Source organism: Trachurus japonicus, chromosome 3 (assembly GCF_045865225.1).
Source record: "Trachurus japonicus isolate A0001 chromosome 3, Traja_1.0".
Classification (NCBI taxonomy): Eukaryota; Metazoa; Chordata; class Actinopteri; order Carangiformes; family Carangidae; genus Trachurus; species Trachurus japonicus.
The window spans coordinates 12,858,413-12,876,909 of record NC_140909.1 but is presented as its reverse complement, the minus strand read 5'-3'; the positions used below and the strand labels follow the sequence as shown (position 1 = coordinate 12,876,909).

General features: G+C 40.9%; 1 protein-coding gene across 1 annotated transcript; it reads left to right on the top strand.

Annotated features, from left to right (window-relative positions):
• Positions 1-434: 434 nt before the first annotated feature.
• On the top strand, positions 435-18,206 carry dbndd1 (dysbindin domain containing 1). The gene is made up of 4 exons (XM_085762571.1): positions 435-875; positions 3,823-3,966; positions 9,181-9,318; positions 16,741-18,206. The coding sequence occupies exons 1-4, from the start codon at positions 845-847 to the stop codon at positions 16,893-16,895; spliced, it is 468 nt and encodes a 155-aa protein (XP_085618697.1). The 5' UTR covers positions 435-844; the 3' UTR covers positions 16,896-18,206.
• The last annotated feature ends 291 nt before the right edge of the window (positions 18,207-18,497 follow it).

Here is an 18,497-nt window from a genome sequence, read left to right as displayed (position 1 = left end):
TAGGTGAATTTATTACTTGTCATTGCTTTTTTGCATTTTTCGCATAATCAAATGTTATTCTTTAAAACTGTGTTAAATTGCATCACATTTCTTTTAATTATTCACCTTTCTTTCATCCAGGCACCATTGTTCTCTGGATACGTTTGGGATGAACTGCCCCATCATCAGGTTTAACAACTTCCCTATAAGTGCATCCATGCATTGTGCCATATTAATGCACATGCATACACAGGGATACTCATTCACACACGCACACAATCCACCCCCTAGAGTGGTCCATTACCCTCCCTGACTCCCCATTCTCTCCCTCAGTCTGGGCAGGCTGCCAGCTCAATCCTCCCTTCCTTTCTCTCCCCCTCTCCCTCTCTCTCTCTCTCTCTCTCTCTCTCTCTCTCTCTCCCTCTTTTGCTCTGGATCTCTCTCTGTGTATTCTGTACATATCAAGCCAAGCCTCACAATGCTGCGCTTACCAAACCAAGTGGCTTGGAAATGTGAAGTGATGTCGCTGTTCCCAGACCCCCCTCACTGTGGTGGACTCGCTCTGTGAGGCAGTGCAGCACTCAGACAGCGCTGATGGCAGAGTGGAGCAGGTGGACTGTGCAAAAGGGGAAACCAACATCACCTGTTTGGGAAATCTAGAACAACAGAGGACAAAAAAAGAAGGAGGAGCAGAGTCTTTGGGAAGCTGAGGTCTCGCTGTATACCCACCCCTGCTCTCTTTCTCTCTCATATGCACACACACAGACACACTGTCCCCTTGCCTCTCGCTTCTTCCCTCCCTGTCTGCCTCCTCCACTCTCCGATGCTGGTGTGGTGAACAGCAGGACACTCTCTGCTAAGCTGCATGGAGGCACAGGGAGGGGCAGGGAGCCCAGGTAAGAGCCATTTTCTATTCTTTCTTTTACACATGCCACATCCTTTGTCACAGTGCACGAGTCTGGCATGGTTGTTCAGTGTCTTTGTCTGTTGAGTGACTTGCCAGTCTGCTGAAATTGTCTTTCTTCGTATGTTCATGTTGTTTGAAATAAGGGAGACACTTTCGGAATGGTTGGACCAAAACCTCCATGAATAATGTTTGTCCTATGAGCTCTCCTTGAACCATGTCACTGCATTTTAGTTTGGTCATAGTCAAGAGTTACTGATGTATGTTAGGTTTAAATATAGCAGTGCACTGGTGCTCTGTCTTTGATCATTTTCTCCACCTAGGATCCAGTTGTGGAGTGTCCATTTCTGCATTTGAGCTTCATATTTAATTTATTGCTTCACAGCACAGGTCTTTTTTTACATGTGCACACCATAGGTCAACTACACAAGAACTGGACCGATTAAATACAAATTGCAGCACAACAGTGGATCCATCTGGCCTTTGTGTAAAAGGCCATCCAGAGAAGCCTGTGCTGTGTGGCATTTTACAATGCCTCAGTGCCACTATTGTACTGTACCATCTACACATTCAAAGGGTTGATAAGTTAACTGTTCACATACAGTGCAGGTTACATATTGTCAGCTTTTCATAGTGTAAAAGTGAGACAAAGCATTAGAAGGGCAGCTTATTTGTTTAGTCAGTACATAAACTGCATCTGAATCTACAGTGTGCATCCAACTACCATTAATATGCTGCTTTATTACTCTATTATAACTTTGGGTAAAACAACAACATCTGTAGCCATTACAAATTAAATAGACACAACTGTGTTTTTGTGTTAATTTGTTTGCTTATTGTTCACATATCTAATGCTGAGGGCCAAAACAACCTGCCCATGACTAATTCCCCAACAAAATGAGATTGAATTAGAGGGAAAATTATTATGATGTATCACAGAACAGGGTCACAAGGTCTGACTTCTGAGTGCCAGTGTTTGTATTGTGGTACAAAAATAAGAGATTAGCTGTTATTTCCAGCACTACCTGTGAGGATATCGTCAGGATATAAAATTCAAGGAGGAGCGAAAGCAGCACGCATGATGATCTGGCAGAAAGGGTGTTGAGAGAGCATGTTAATTCCTCCTTCTTGAGCTACACAGTCAAGTGTTGATTGATTTATTGAACTGAGGCATTGAGTTTGGCAAATGTACAGTAGCTTGTTCACAACTTCCCCTACCCCCGTCTCTCTGTCCACATCCCTCTCCCTCCCTCCCTCCCTCTCTCTTTCTTTCTGTGTCTGTGTCAACAGCTCTGTCCATCTTTGCTGATTCACAGACATTCACGGCTGACAGCTCTCAAGACAGGGCCTGTAAAGGGCACATGTGATGTGTGAGAGCTGACTGTCCTTTACCAGCAGTAACTTAGATTTCTCAGTATTTGCTTGATCTACTTCACAGTCGTCTCAGCAGGTGGTGGCTCCATCAGGCCATCTGTGTAAACTTGTCCTCCTTTCCCTGTATCCTTGAGAGATTTATTTCATCCACACTCTAATATCATGAGCATGTATTGGAAAGTGCGTGCATCTATCGTCAGCAAAGCAATGCGACATAGTGAATGCATAAGATGGATGGATGGTAAAAAGGTCAGGGACAATATTTTTAGCGGGATCTTGGTAATGAGTGTTTGCTCAGGAATGTTATGGAGAGGGAAATCAAAGCTGCTGGTAGACAGTCTAAATATTGAACAAACATTTCATTATTGCAACAGAGGTAAAGGTATAGCGTGTCTCCTCACGGGAGAAATCAATCAATATCCAGCAATGAGTTTCTCAGGGTGAAATAACAATCTATCATGTTCAGGCTTGGCCTTGGCTTTAACACATTTTTCATCTGAAATGAGAAATTCAACTGTCTGAGAACATATTGCAAGCATAGACAGTATACCAGCCATCTGGTGAGACTCCTTGGGAAGCCATGGTGTACTCCCACACTACTTTCCATCAACTCTGCATATCATAAAACACCCATAGTGCTGTCATCTCTACTCAGTGTTCTCTCCATACACACAGTCTTTTCTTTTTTTAGTCTTTTTTGCTTGTAAATGTCAATGTTTTTATACGGAATCTGCATGATGTGTGACTATAGAATAGTCCATTATCATGTCACTAAGAAATTCTTCCTCATGCAGTAGCAAATGTATATTTAATTCTGAGGGTTTTTAAAAATGAAATTACAGTGCTTCTGTATTAATATCCTCACCTAACTCAGCCTCCATTGTGTTTTTTTATAGCTGTCTTAAAAAGGACAAACATTTAACCTTGATCAGGTTTAACCAATTTAGAGTTTGTGCATACTCATGCATTTGAAGGGATATTTTAAGTGCCTTCTATTTTCAGACTTTGTTAACAGCCTGTCTGAACGTGGTTTTCTATTTTGAATGGATGTTTGAGATGCTTTGTCAGCTGGCTTGAGTAAAGAGCATGACCAGGCTCTCTGATTACCTTTTCTTTAGAGAAACATTAAAATGACGATACTGTGACAACTGTTGAATTAGGTGTCTACCTGCAGCCAATGTAAACCAGTCTCCTTTCAAGGAATGAAACTTTAAACATCAACAATACATGTGCAGTGTGCACAACAGGAATTCAGAATATGTATGAATGTTATGAAAAATATAAAAAAGGACAGATAGTAAAAATGGAGATGTTCAAGTATTACGGACAGTTAGGGATTAATGTCAAGTTTTGATTTATAATTATGCGAAAATATAACATCCAAGGAAGATGAGCAGTGAGCATAACTGTCAGACACTGGAGTGAACATTGACTTCTTTCACACTCGTGTTTTCTAAGTAATTCGTTCCTTTTCATTACCCCAATATGTAATTTACAGATAAGCCAGTGGAGCAAATAATCCAGCATCTGTAAAAACCTGTTCCTGTATCTGTGTGTATTCATAGAGCCCAATAAAGACATCCAGAAGCTGCTGAAGCCCTCCAGCTCAGGCGACCTATCCAAGGAGTTATTCCAGCACCCACCAGGGGAGGAGGAAGGCAGCCTGTCGGGGCACACCGCGAGCCTGCTGCACATCACTGAGAAAAGACGTGAGTACCGGGGAAAAGGGTAAAGAGGGGGGTATAAACAGTGATGAATATTCATTGGTGGTAAAGAGGTGTTGCAGCTAAGCATAGGTGGAAATGTCTAGAGCAAGATCCCTGATCAATAGCAAGAATATTCAATAAAGACAGAGATAAGGGGGGAGGGCAGAGGATTTCCTGCCTCTATTAAAGAGAGTCTTATCAGTGACAGTCACCAGTGAATGGATCTACAGTAAAATATAGTAACACACAATGGATGGACGGTGGGGTCCAGGGTTGATCTTCTCTGATCTTGAAACCCACTGAATGATCTCTGCCTATTTTAGGTATTCTGGTCCCACATTCTCAAAGGCCGCTGCGGCTTAGCATTGGTTGAAAGAACTCATTGTGCATCAGTCCCATACAGAGACTTCCCTGTACGTGCCAGACTCAGAGACCAGAGCACAGAAACACAGAGACGGATACTGGGGCTACATGGGTAACAAGGCAGCCTTTATCTGCTTCACTAACTAAACACTTTTTCAAGGGGACAACTCATCCAGAGGCTAATGTCTCTGTGATTTAATGTGTCCCACTAACTAGCCACGCCACCTGCCAGGTCAACTAATGGTATGTGGCAAGAGAGGAAGAGGCAGTCAAGTCAAGTATGACATAAAAAGACCATTACTTGAGTTTAGATATTTAAGAGGAAAAATGCAGCTAAAATACCGTCCTGAAAATAACAGTGTCATCCCTCCTCCTCGATCAGTGTCATCACAATATCAGCAAGGGATCAGCTTCAGCATTTTATTCAATTGAGATATTTGTTAGGGTTTTGTCCAGTGACACAAAACCCACGTTGCAGCTTCATGCTGAATGGCACACAAACAAATACATTCCTAGTGCTGCAGTTTTTAATTCAGAGAGGGAACCAGAGTCGCTTCTGAGTCATGTGCTACATTTATTTTTAGGCTCAGAGCAAACAAGCTACATTAAAAAAGACACACATCTTGATATCCCAGAAATGAGCAAGTTGTCACTATTATGACCAGTAGATGTGTATATATGTGTCATATTGTGATTGGGTGGATGTTCAAACATTGATTAAGAGTTTCTGTTAACTGCTGGGGAGTGGTCAGAGAAGTAAAAGTGTTTATCTGTTTGCACTGATCTTTAATACTGTAGCAGGAGCTGGATTAAAACTTGGTTGAGCTTATTTCCTTCATAATTAAAACATGTCATGCACTTGTCAACTAACTTTACTCCATCAGTGGTGGTGGACAAAGCATGCCATACTGGAGAATAGTTGTGTAACATGTTTTATGTGATGGGGTTACATTGAAGCACTCACTGGTTTGCACCTTTTTATGTACACTCTCCAAGTTAGAAAGTTTTCCTTTACCTGTCAGGTGTATATGGACATCAGCTGTGTGTATGCTCTGTCTGTGAGTAAAATTAAAAAACAAGAAACGTGACAGAACATATTGTTCAGAGAAAATATATTTCAGCATTGTGTATTTAATATTCTGTCTCCGTAGTGTAGCCTTGTCGCAATTGTCTTCGCTCTATCAAATCTCAGACATCATTACAAGCAGCTCAGGCTGGATTGATGACCTCAGAGCCCTGACGGGCCAGAAGAGAGGGAAGGGGATTACACACATCTAACATGCAAGGCACATCCCTTCTGCTCTATTATCCCTTCTCCCAAATGTGAACTCCTCCCTCTTACCCATCCTCCTTATTCTTTGTTCCTTCAATTGAATCCATCTGTACCTTTCTATACACAGGGAGAGAGGAAAGGGGCAAAATAGACTGAAAATGAAAGGAAAACCTTTTCATTGGACAAATTCAGAGCATGCAAACAAAATATATGATATATTAAAGGACACATCACTTTTCAGTGAAATGAATTACCTAACTACAAAGGCATGAATATGAAGTGTTGGATTAAAAACATGAAAAGATATGTCATACAAAAATGTGTGGGCCACGAGGCTGCATGCTCGCTGTAGGGAGAGGTAAGGAAAGGAGAGGCTTTTACATCATTCATCTGCTTCAGACACAAAAAGTCTCTTTTTTTCTTTTTTTTTTAGTCACAGCTTGAATTCTCTCTTGTGGGTCCTCCCCACTTGATGTCTGGGAGCTCCCCTGATTGGCTATTTAGAGGAAGGCAGTTGTTTCAGTGTGACTGCATGGGAGAGAAAACGTACTGATCAATTATTCAAGGAGAATGGGTGTGGGAGAGAGAAAAAAAGGAGATGGGGGAGAGGTGGTTAGAAAACAAGCGCAGCAGAATGGGAATAACCTTGCAACCAATCCAAAATAAATGGCAAGGAAATGAGGCTGAGAATGTTTTCTTTTACAAAATGCTTTCCTTCCTCTTCATCTACATTCCCTTTCTTCCCTCCCTGTCTTGTTGGTTTACATTTACCTCTCTACTTCGCTTCATCTCTCCCTCATCTCCCATCATCCTGCCTATTTCTCTTCATCTCCACCTCCACAATTTCCAGCCTCCCTGTTTCACTGCCTTCTCTTCCAGAAAAAGGGGTCAAAAAGACTGATAGCTCGAAGCAAGTGCCTGGCAGTGTAGGGAAAGTAAACTATATTCACATTCAAGAAGCAGTCTGAAGTAACATAAATATTAGATGCATAAATAACAGGTGCTATGTGATTCTTGTCAACCACACTGCATGTTGCGGTTTTGCTCCATTGAATGTAAAACCATTATTGCTGTTGCTGCTGTTAAATTGTATGTGGCTTTGTGTTGAGTGGTGTAAAGATGGAGACCGATTAAGCTTAACCCTTTAATTAGGTGTCACATTCCCAAGTCTTCAAATGACTAATGTATTCATTGATTTTGTAATCAGTCAGGTAATCAGGATGGCAGAGCAGGATTAAGAATACGGCTATATCTAAGTGGTGATTGATGGTTAGATGAAGGCAGTTAAAGATCTGCTAAACTGCTGGATGATAAGTGGATGTATGAGACAAACTGTGACATGGACAGATGAGTCAAAACCTTATGTGTGACTATTCAATAGCGAGGATGAAAACTGGTCTCTTTCTTTAAGATTTGGATTATAACAGATTTCCTTTAGTAACATTTAACAGTCAATGTCTGCAAGTTAGGTCTTTAATATTGGGACAAAAGTGGCCATGCTTGTTTTTCAATTTGGAAAAAAGTAGATGGGGAGGAGAACAGAGCCCTGAGGGACCCCACAGGTAAAGCGGCATGTTTTACAGGAATATGTTTTATTGAGAGGTGAAATAACATGTTAAAGTATAAACCATTACAATAATATTGCTTCCATCCCTCTCTCTTTCTCTGATACTAGCCTTCTCTCATCTCTTTGTCATTCTCTGTCCCTGTTTTTCTTTTTCTTTTTTACTCAATTACAAATTCTGAATTCATTTCCTCTGGACTGGAGCATTTACATTTACATTTGCTGACTGGCTTTGTTAATATTCATAGTACATAAGCCTATGAAGATAATGTTGCATGTGACCCAGTCCCTAAGTGTTTTTACTCTTTTTCTTTTTTGTATTCTGCCCTTAGTGCCCTAGTACCTGCTTTCTTAATTTTCATTCCAAGGGTCTCCTGATATTTCTGCTGATACATATTTTTTTGAATATTTTAAACATGGCAAAATGACCAGCCACCACTTCAGTATGATGATCAGCCCTCTCTAAATCAATATGTGGTCTATCAAGAGGATGATGCTGGGAATTAAATGTACTAGCATAGACAAAGAGCAGAGCAGCAGGAGAGTAGGCTCTGCTTCTTCAGCCTGAAGCGTTGCCCTAAACAGCCTGGAAAACAGCAGGCAACAAGATGGGATAATAACAGCTTTCAACCTGTCGCATAACCTATCGCCCACAAACAACCAGTCAAGTGTTTCATTCAGACTTGACGTTGCACAGCAGACCAGGCATCCACTGATTCATTACGAAATACAAATGCATCTCCATCTGTCTCAGTGAATCATTTCTCTCACTACAATGGTAGATTAGTTCAGCTCTATTACACATAATTGATTCCTAACTAGCTGATGTTGGGCCAAGCAGATGTTCTTGGACCCTTGGACATAACATTAAAGGGATAGTTCACCCAAAATTCAAATTGCACTGATTATCTACTCACCCTCATGTCGACTAAGGGCTTGGAGAAGTTTCAGAGTTATCCGTGGCTTCTCTGAGTTACAGGGGGTCTCGGCGTAGCAGTGCATGTCCATATAACGGTTGCAAATGGATACCAACTGTCTTCGTAACAAAAAGGCACACCAAAAAACATCCAAATACCTCCATGCTACTTGTATGCAATGTCCGTCTTGTATTGAAGCCCCAAAATGCGAAATTGTTCCGAAAAAAATTAAATAAGTCTATATTTTAAGCTTGTTTGTAGCGGAAGCTCCTCTTCCTGGTCCGTCCGAATCTCGCGCGATTTGCGCTGGCGTCAGTAATCGCACTGACGCCGGCAACCGTTATATGGACATGCACTGCTACGCCGAGACCCCCTGTAACTCAGAGAAGCCACGGATAACTCTGAAACTTCTTCCAGCCCTTAGTCGACATGAGGGTGAGTAGATAATGAGTGCAATTTGAATTTTGGGTGAACTATCCCTTTAACTTTTCAGTTTTGGTGACAGCCTGATTGAAATGCTGGTTCTGGTATGTTGATGTTCATTACATGTGATATTGATCCTGTTTGCAGTAGTAGAGTACTGGCTTGTAGAGAGGCATGTGCAGAAAATGAACATGTGGGCACCCTAGAGAAAAGTGAAGGTCACAATCCTTCAAGAGCTACTTACAGTATTTTCCTCTCCGCTGACTTTTGCTCATGTTTCAATTCTTCAGTCACTGCCTACATTATAGTAACTCTTTGACTATAGAGGCAGATTGTAGAAAATCCACCGTGACTGAAATTCCTCTGAAAAAACACTTACCTTTACATGAGATGTGCAGATAAAAGTGGATAACTGAGTGAAAATTATATATTTATTGAAATCGATCTTACAAAAGCACCACAAGAGCAAGATATTGATCTGATTATGAGCAAGGTAGAGAGTCAAGAGCGTTAACAATGGTTTGAGGAGCTCTCTGTTCCTAAGAAATACAGTTTATCCACCACTTCTTTTAAAGAGACACTTTTCTTTTTGCACTGTCAGCAAAAACGAGTGGATAATGTTAATCTCTCAACTTGGCTCCAGACTAACGGTGAAGTGTTTTGTCTCTGTCTTGCAGAACCACTGAGCAGTGTATCTTCTTTAGAGGTGCACTTCGACCTCCTGGATCTGACTGAGCTGACCGACATGTCTGACCAGGAACTGGCTGAAGTCTTTGCCGACTCTGATGAGGAAAACCACAACGAGTTCCCACCAGGTACGGCCTTCTAGAAATCGGACCACATAAAGTATAACATAGAAATCAGTGCAAACCATGAAGCGTCTTCACTGCACATTCTCACTGAATTTCAACAATTACAGTCAGTTCAAGCTATAAGTCATAAAGGTGTACATTGTGCAGATGTGTGCTGTTTGCTGCGTTAGCATTTGATGTCTGTTGTTAATGTGTGCAGACAGATTGGACAGATTTGCTAACCCATGGCCTACGTACACATTTTGATTTATGAAAGTGCCAACAAAAACAGTCGCAAACAGCTGCCTTTGCTTACAAAATACTTTTGTATCCTTTCATTGTGTGTGTGTGGGTGTGTGTGGGTGTGTGTGGGTATGAGCAGGACTTTCATTTCATTATGGCCCAGCAGGGACCTCAAAGCCCCGCTGAGCTTTAATGGTTTGAAATGTCACATTATTTCTCCACAGTATCGTTCCTGGATGAACTTCCCTTGAACTGAAAGTGAAGTTTAACTATTTTGAAATTGTCTCAGTCTATAGATTAACTAATAACATTTAGTATCACATTTAATTCTGGAAATTAAAGGGAGCAACGTTGTTCTGCATCACACTAGTCCCCTATTTGCAAATTAGTGACATTAATTGGTTACACTATATGGGCCCCTACACCATATAGAGGTGAGACAGTTCACTGTATGTGTGTCAAAGCAGCAGGTACATAATAAAAGGCGAGCACATCTTTCTCCTGAGTTGCAAAAGTAAGCACAAAATCTTTTCCATGTTTTATTTATGACCTGGGAGCCTCATCCTGCATGCGGACAGTGAACTCTCTCCTCCACAGACACCACTGCCTCTCAGCATACAAACACGCTGAGTGTTTGAAATTTAAAGGTCTACTGACACACTTTAGACAATGTGTTACAAATATTTTGTGCATGGACTGATAAAATATAAAACCCTCATACTTTGGGCTTATAAGCCCAACAAAGAAATTCATCATTCTGGTCTTTCTTTGACTTAAAGGGATAGTTCACCCAAAATTCAAATTTCACTCATTATCTACTCACCCTCATGTCGAAGGGCTGAGAGAAGTTTCAGAGTCCTCTGTGCCTTCTCGGAGTTACGGGGCGGTCCGTGCAGCAGTATTTGTCCATATAATGGTTGTGAATGGTGCTCACTTTTCTTCGCCCAAAAAGACACACCAAAAAACATCCAATTACCTCCATACTGCTTGTCTGTAATGTCCCTCTTGTATTGAAGCCCCGACATGAGAAATTGTTCTGAAAAAAATTAAATAGGTCTATATTTTAAGCTTGTTTGTAGCGGAAGCTCCCAGTGTCTCAGTTCACTGCTTTTCCTGTGTCAGCAAATCCGGCGGAACAATTTCTCATGTCGGGGCTTCAATACAAGAGGGACATTACAGACGAGCAGTATGGAGGTATTTGGATGTTTTTTGGTGTGTCTTTTTGGACAAAGAAAAGTGAGCACCATTCACAACCATTATATGGACAAATACTGCTGCGCGGACCCCCCCATAACTCCGAGAAGGCACGGAGGACTCTGAAAATTCTCCTAGCCCTTAGTCGACAATGAGTGAAATTTGAATTTTGGGTGAACTATCCCTTTAATTGAAACACACATTTTGTATTGTCAGACTTCACACTCATTCTTGAAAGGCAAAACTAAAACTTTATAGAACAGGATTTTCCTCATATTCAATGTCACGCTGCTCTCACTCAGATTCACTCTTAGATTTCTTACTACAGTATCTCCTCTCTTCTTCCTTCAGTAACATATTTCCCTCTCTACTTTCTCTTTTCTGTATATTACTAATGCTCCTTATCGTGGCACAGCTTGTTAAGTGTGAGTTATGGTCCCAGTGGGCCATCTGTACGGCATGCTGCTGTCTTCAGCTCCACAGATGATTAAATTAAACATGTTATATCTGCTCTTAGTGCAGAGGCCCATCATATGTCCAAGAAAGAACACTTTTCTTTGTTTCTTCATAAAAACCAAATGGTAATGGTCTTCATTTATATTGTGTTTTCTAGTTTTAACGACCACTCAAAGCACTTTACATGTTGACACAGTACTTTTACCTACATATTGCATTTTTTTTTCTATCATACACACACATTTAAACACCAGTGATAGATTGGGGGCAATTTTAGGTTCAGTATCTTGCCTAAGGACACGTGGACTAGAAGAGTCTCTAGGGGTGTGCATTTCTTAAGTAGTCTAAAGTAGTCAGATAAACTGTTTTACTAAAACTGAAAACAGGCATCCTGTTTATGATATACAGCAAGAGGATTTCCACTACTGACAGTAATGTAACTGTAAAGCATGACGAACTTGTGGTTGCCCAGATGATCACATTCACACACACATCATGGATTTACTGTACCGGCTGAGATGAATCACGGCTGCAGATTTATTCAAACTGGATGGAAAACATTTAACAGTGGAACTTCCCATCATGATCATTTGCTAACTTTCATCTTTATTGTCTCTTGAGGAGAAATTTGATTTACAGTAGGAGGCACAAAAACACAACATTAGAGGATGTTGACTATGAATGACAGTAGTTACAGAAAACAACCACATAAAAATGATGTATCCAGTCATTAAAGACATAATAAAGTGCCACTGAGCAGTGTGGCTGAGGTTTACTTCAAATTAAGCACATTTTTTGTAATTGGAAAGGAATATTTATTGCTTTTAACCCTGGGGGACCACATCTCCACCCAGAAGGAAAACAAGATGCCAGATCACTACTGCTTATCCAGAACGATCATCAGATTACAGAGAGTATCAGATTCTAGTTTAGATTCCTCAATAAAACACATGTAGGTGAGCTCCTGGTCTTGTTACTATTAGGGAGTAAGAGTAATAAAATCGATCAATTATCAGTTTTGATATTGAATGTATAAAATGGTTTTGACACTTTAAAATGTAAAACAATATCGTTATACTTATTTTTATAATTGATGACACTACATCATTGGTTGACATAATGAATTCAAGTCTCTTCAGATTCTACACATACTTAAAAATCACAGTCCAAATCAGTTTTGAATTTGACTTCAAACAACAACAGGCCAGTAAATGATAGGAGTTTTTCACATGCAGTACTCTCTACATTTACTTCCCTCTACATTGAGCCTATGTTTCCACAGCTGAGCAGGAAAAACTGTGTTTGAGAGCCACTCTTTCCGGGTGTGGCCCTGTGGTGCAGATGCAGGAGATCCAACAGCCACGAGCGCTCCTGTCTCATTAAGACGAAGCCCTGCTGTCAGCAGCTGTTCACCACGATTATGATTTTAAGTGGTTTCAATGACACAGCCTCAGATCAAAAAAAGCCCTATAATGATGAAATGCTAGCACTCTGAGAATATATGATATATTTGATTGTTAAATAACTTGAGAGAGAATTTCACAGTGAGCAGCATGTCATTCACTCTCGCTATTTTTACCTGCACAAATCATGAATTAAAATAGATCAGTCATCTGAGGATGTGGCAAACATTTCCTCCTGCTCAGAGTCTTTAACCTTGAATGAATCGGCTGTGAATTTCCTCAACTTACTTCCAAAAGTCTCTCACGTCTTGAGAGGTTTATATCTTTCACACGGCATAGACACAATCCCCCTCACCCACATGCTCTGCCTCTTAGCTCGCCTTTATGCTTCATTCCTCGGCTTTCTCTGCCTGAGATACGGCTTTTACAGAGGAGGGATAACAATCCCAGATAGGAGCAGTTGCCAAGATGGCTGCAGACAGGCAGTGTAGCACAACTGCAAAGTGTTTTGCATCATGTCAGAGTTATATGGAACAACATGATGTTTTGATATTGATAGATTATCTGTATCGAGGCCACAGACGAAGACTATGGTACAAATAAGTGATAAGTGTGGCTTGCAATGTGTGTATGTTTTTATTTAAACTTTATTTGATCAGGATAATTGACTGTGTTGTATTTGGTGAATGATGCCTACATCTGCGGTGGTGGTTTGAATTCCACTAGGGCTAAATGTCCATGTAATTGTAGCGTTATGGTGCTGTATTTGGATGAAAATGTTGACTGACAGCGGTGTGTGTGTGTGTGTGTGTGTGTGTGTGTGTGTCTGTGTGTGTGTGTATAAAGGATTTAGCCAAACCTTATTGCACAAATCTCAGCTGTGAGAACCAGCTGTTCTTTTTCATCTGTATCCCCTAAAACCTATTTCATTATTCAGCCCTCTAACTTCACACACGGAAAGTTTTTCTGTTTCTTGAACAACCTTGATTTAGCTACAATGATGAAATATTGCAAACCTAAATCGTTACAAAGGCAGTTTACTGAAACATAGTTGGTTTATTTGTTCATAACTTCTGTCAGTGAGTCCAGGGGGGTGGAGAAGGAGAACGACTTTGTTTTTTACTAATTCATATTGTGTCAAAGTTTGCATTATGAATGTGGGTCAGGTGGTGGCGACTTGTGCTGTGCTTGAGCTTTAGACTCTATGGGAAAGTGCTGATTGTGTGGAGGGCATGTAGGAGTTGAGGGAGAGGTTAAAGGAAGTACAGAGAGGAGGAGAGGGAGGAGAGGGGAGGGGAGGAGAGGAGAGGGCAGCATGAGATGGGTAAGTGAGTTCATGCTAAATGTAGGTTCCTGAATAATTCAGTTTTCCCTGCGAGAAACAAAGTCCTTCAAAAGCCATTTAAACACTTATCATAATCTAGGTAACTACAGGATCACATTATTTATAGATACTTGTGTCTTGTTTGTTTTCGTTTATCCTGCTGTCTTTCTTCTCCATTTGCCCTTCACCCCCTTCCCATCTTCCTCTCTTTCTCTCTCATCTATTGGCAGCTGACATTTTCATCCTATTATGGACAGTTCAAGTTAAATTAGCGAACATTATCAATTGCACTTCATGACTAGACTCCTGAAAGCTTGGAACAGGGAGGTAATTAGTGTTTGATCAGGCGTCTCTTTCTAGAGCAGCTCCAGAGACACAAAAGAACAAAAGCTTGACTCTGTCCAGTTGGTTATTCTCTTTGTTTTAGAGCCTAATCAACCATAACGTTTACACACATCCATGACGAAGCACCACAGGCATGGCTTTTGCTTCCTATTCTTTGTGAATGGAGCTGTAACACGGTCTGAACTGATGACATCGCAAACTATAACCTATTGTGTTTCTGTTTGTTGGACTTTTTTTGTGATCAAGTGCTCTGAGCTGTGTATTAGAGTGGGTATTGGCTGTAAGGATTTGGACCGAGGATTTCTTTCGTGATCATGTGACAGGCTGAGGTTATGTAGGAAACAGGCAACAATGAGGTTTGGAGACAAAAGGTGAAAGAAGAAAGTGAGCTCGATTGATTGTCCGTGTATGGTTTGTTTACACCACAGAATACTCTCATCTATCTCATTTGATTGTTGCGGTGAACGCATTTGAAACATCTAGTTTGGTGTTAGCAGTGGAGCAGAGAGAGCGAGAGAGAGGGAATGTTCTCGTGGAAACACGGCCCGACATCATAGTGGAAATCTACAACATTCGATCAGCACTGGCAAAAACACAACAGGCCTAATCAGTGATGTCAACGCAGGTGTTTCCAGTCTCTTTGCACCTGCAGTGATGTCATTGCCATGGATTTGGCCAGAGGAGAAGCATGATTGAAGTAGCAGCTTTCTGTCTTTGTGGCGATTCACATTTTATTGCCTCTCTGAAGAAGTTTGTTTGAATGTAAAAGGTCAAGTCTCAGCTCAACTTGCTGATCTTTGGGGCCACTCCAGGAATTAATGACCATTATCTTTGCAAAAGACTTGCCCCAGTTCCCCAACACCGATTGGGTTGTGCTAGGATTAGCATGTGAAAGGACTGTTGTTTCCCCTAAATACAATACATGAGTGAGTTGAAGTAGAGGGCAATTTATTGTTGTTTGTATTGTTTTTTGTATGTACATGTGCACACACAAAGACAAAGTCGGTGTTGTACAACAGTCACTTTGCCTGTTCCTTCACAGGTTTTCTGTAGGAGAGCCTCATGTTAGTTGTTTCAGTTATGCAGCAACACGCTGACTGAAGAATCTGAATGGCTGCTTGCCAACAGCACAGAAGGAAAACAGCACAGTATCCCATAGCTTAGGGTATTCTGTGAATGTGACAGTGAGAGGGACAAACAGGAGGAGAAGGGAGAAAAAGAAAATCTATTTATGTTATCAGAAGCCATGTAATTAATTTGCCTATTAGATGTACAAGCATTTCTCACTGTGTCTGTTTCAGTTATTTGGCTGATTTCATGTTCATCAGTCTGTTGATTAGGTGTTAAGGCAGAAACAGGTCATCAGCAATCTGAGCAATGTACAAAATGAATGTGAAAAAAGGTAGATGTTCATTACATACCCACATTTAAAGTACATAAAATCAGTAGGTACACATCAAGCACACATTTATATAACCACAATCAGCAGGTGTTTGTGACACTCGTTGCAGCAGACTCCTTCGTGCAGTCGAGGACGTTGTTGTCCTGCTTTTTAAAATCCAGTGGAGACGCCATCAATCTTCCAAAATCAATATGTCTTTTCACCCCTCCCCTTTCTCTCTCTTTGTCTCCCAGTTTGTGGTATGTCTGAGGACATGGGTGTGGCATTTTGAAGGATATATAAGCCAGATACCGAGTTTAACATTCACTTAGGAGACTGAACATAAGACCGATATGGGCAGTGAGAGGCAGAGTAAGTTGTCAGGTCTCTTATCTGTCATTTCTTCTGCTGCCTTGCTGTCTGCTAGGTTGGACATCACCACCAAGTGGTGTGAAATGGCATTGGTCACAGAACTGGAAAAATGTTTATTTTAAAAGTACAGCTAAATAAATAGTTGATATAAGATGGCCATGTTGTTGTGAGTAGCAAAGAGATCATATGTGGTATTTATGTACTGTATTTCCTGGTAAACGGAAAGAAAAAGAAGTATTATGTTTGAGTAATACTCTTGTGTAGTATCTTAGATGCATTAAATGTACATCAATAAAAATAAAAAATAAAACTCTTTCCACATCTTTGTTGGTCAGTCTCTCAATTTCACACTATAACAGTCTCTTAAAATGCAGGCAATGCTGGTATCTTGGAACAACAATCTGTGGCCTGTCAGGAAATGGCTGGTATGTGTGTTTGTGTGTGCAGGCATGCTGCATAAACCAAAGGCTTTAAATGGCTGGGAGAGAAAAAGCAAGCAGCAACTGTATTAGGGCCTCTGTTGCATTTAAAGAGCTGAACTCTGGAGACTTTAGCAGGCGCCAGTAAACATTAAGACAATTGTGGTTTGTTTGAGCAGTGTGAAATATGACAGGTGTTCAGCGTGAGCTCTGTCTGTTTACATATTTAATTAAAAAAACACTGCATCTATATTTATGTCTGACTTTGGATTCCTGTTGCTAAGAAGTGGCTGTGTGTTTCCTTTCCAGGTTCCCAGCAGCCTGTGCTCCCCAGAGGTGGGTACATGCGCTCCCCCTCATGGACACGCTGCAGCAAAGTCGAGTCCCCGCGAGAGAGAAAACACCACAGCGACTCAGACACCGCAGAGCCCTTAATGAAGCTGGAACGGCCGAAGCAGCCGTGATGTCTGATGAGGGACGGTCGTACCGCAGAGAGAGAAAACCCAGAGCCAGACAGACACAGCCAGAATGGGAACACAAAGCGGACCAAGAGGCCCCCCCATCTCCCACCGTCCACTCACACATAATGTTTCATGGTGCTGAATAGATGAGTTCAGATTGAACTCTGGACACTGTGCTCTGTACTCTAACAAAAGATGTTGAGATGTGCAATACACACTCTCCTTCTCTCTCTCCCTTCCCTCTCTCTCTCTCTGTCTCTCCCACACACACACACACACACACACACACAGCCATTGTGTTGTTCATGCAAGGGGGTTATCAATGCACTCTGGGCTGCCAGAAAAGTTTCAGTTTTGTTTTAATTGAAAAGACAGGGTACGAGGTCAGCAGAGTAACAGGACCTCCATCCTCACAGCCTCTCAGGGTGGGAGATAGTTGCTGGACATTGAGATTGGCACTGAAAGTTGTGTCCACAGCATGAGGCCAGATCTTCCATGTGAAGGATTCACATTGAATTACCGGGACATGAGCCGAAACATTAATCAGTAACGGTTTTTTTCCTTTTCCTTTTCCAAATACAATATCACACCCAGGCTGTTACTTTATGTGCTGCTTTAAATTGTTGACACGGTTTTATGTTGCCAGTAAATAAGGTAATTTGAAAAGTAGGTCTCGGTGAGGCCAAGTTCAATTCATCAAACCTTCTCCATCTTAATAAAGAATGTGTGTAATTATTTTAAATGCCTAAAAAAAAATATTGCACTTCTCTCACTGAACTGTATTTACAGTGCCCTCCAGAATTATTGACACTTGGTGCAGATGACTCAAAGATAAACAGACCAAGTAGCAGCTTGGACTTTTTAATACTCAAGTCACTTTTTCTTTCCATTTGTTTAAATTACCTTCTTTCTACTTTCCCTTATCATTTTGAAAATGATACCTGACACATGAATCGCTGCTAAAATTGAAATTGGTAATCCAAAGCTAGTTAAATTTCATAAAGAGACAGGCATGAAGTAGATGGGTAAAACTGGGGGCAGTCAGAACTGCACCAATATCAGGTGGATTTGCATGAATGCCAAATATACAACAAAGTGCCAACAATTTTATAATCATCTTTTATGAGATGACTTTAACCTATGATGCAATATTTCTCATCTTTCTAAGCAAAGGGAATAGCTGAGTTCTTGATTTATTTATCTCACGTTAAGTTTGTCTATACCAGGAGTGCCAATAATTCTGAATGCTGTGACACGATGGAGCAAAAGTGAAACTTGGAAGGAAGAAAAATAAATAAAAGCCTTGAAAAAGTTTGTTTGTGTGGTTGGTCAAGTTATACACAGTCTATACGTCATCACATACGAGTATTAATTTACTATAATTGTAGTCTCCTTAATGTGAAATGTGGCACAGTGGAACGGGACCAGCTGCAAAAAGTATTAGTTTCATAACGACGGGTTTACAATTTCTCTTGTAGATACCAAACCCAGCTGAAGAGTGAGTGTGGGGTGGTACAAAAAACTGATCTATAAGCAGTTCTTCTTTTTCTGATGCAGTTATACCTCTAACACTAATCCTTTTGCATTCAACATTTTTCAATCGCT

Bases quoted from the DNA above. Each gene is read 5' to 3' on its own strand.
- dbndd1 (XM_085762571.1), top strand. From the start codon at position 845: ATGGAGGCACAGGGAGGGGCAGGGAGCCCAG. The intron at 876-3,822 runs GTAAGAGCCATT...GTGTATTCATAG, and splicing joins GGGAGGGGCAGGGAGCCCAG to AGCCCAATAAAGACATCCAG. The intron at 3,967-9,180 runs GTGAGTACCGGG...TCTGTCTTGCAG, and splicing joins GCACATCACTGAGAAAAGAC to AACCACTGAGCAGTGTATCT.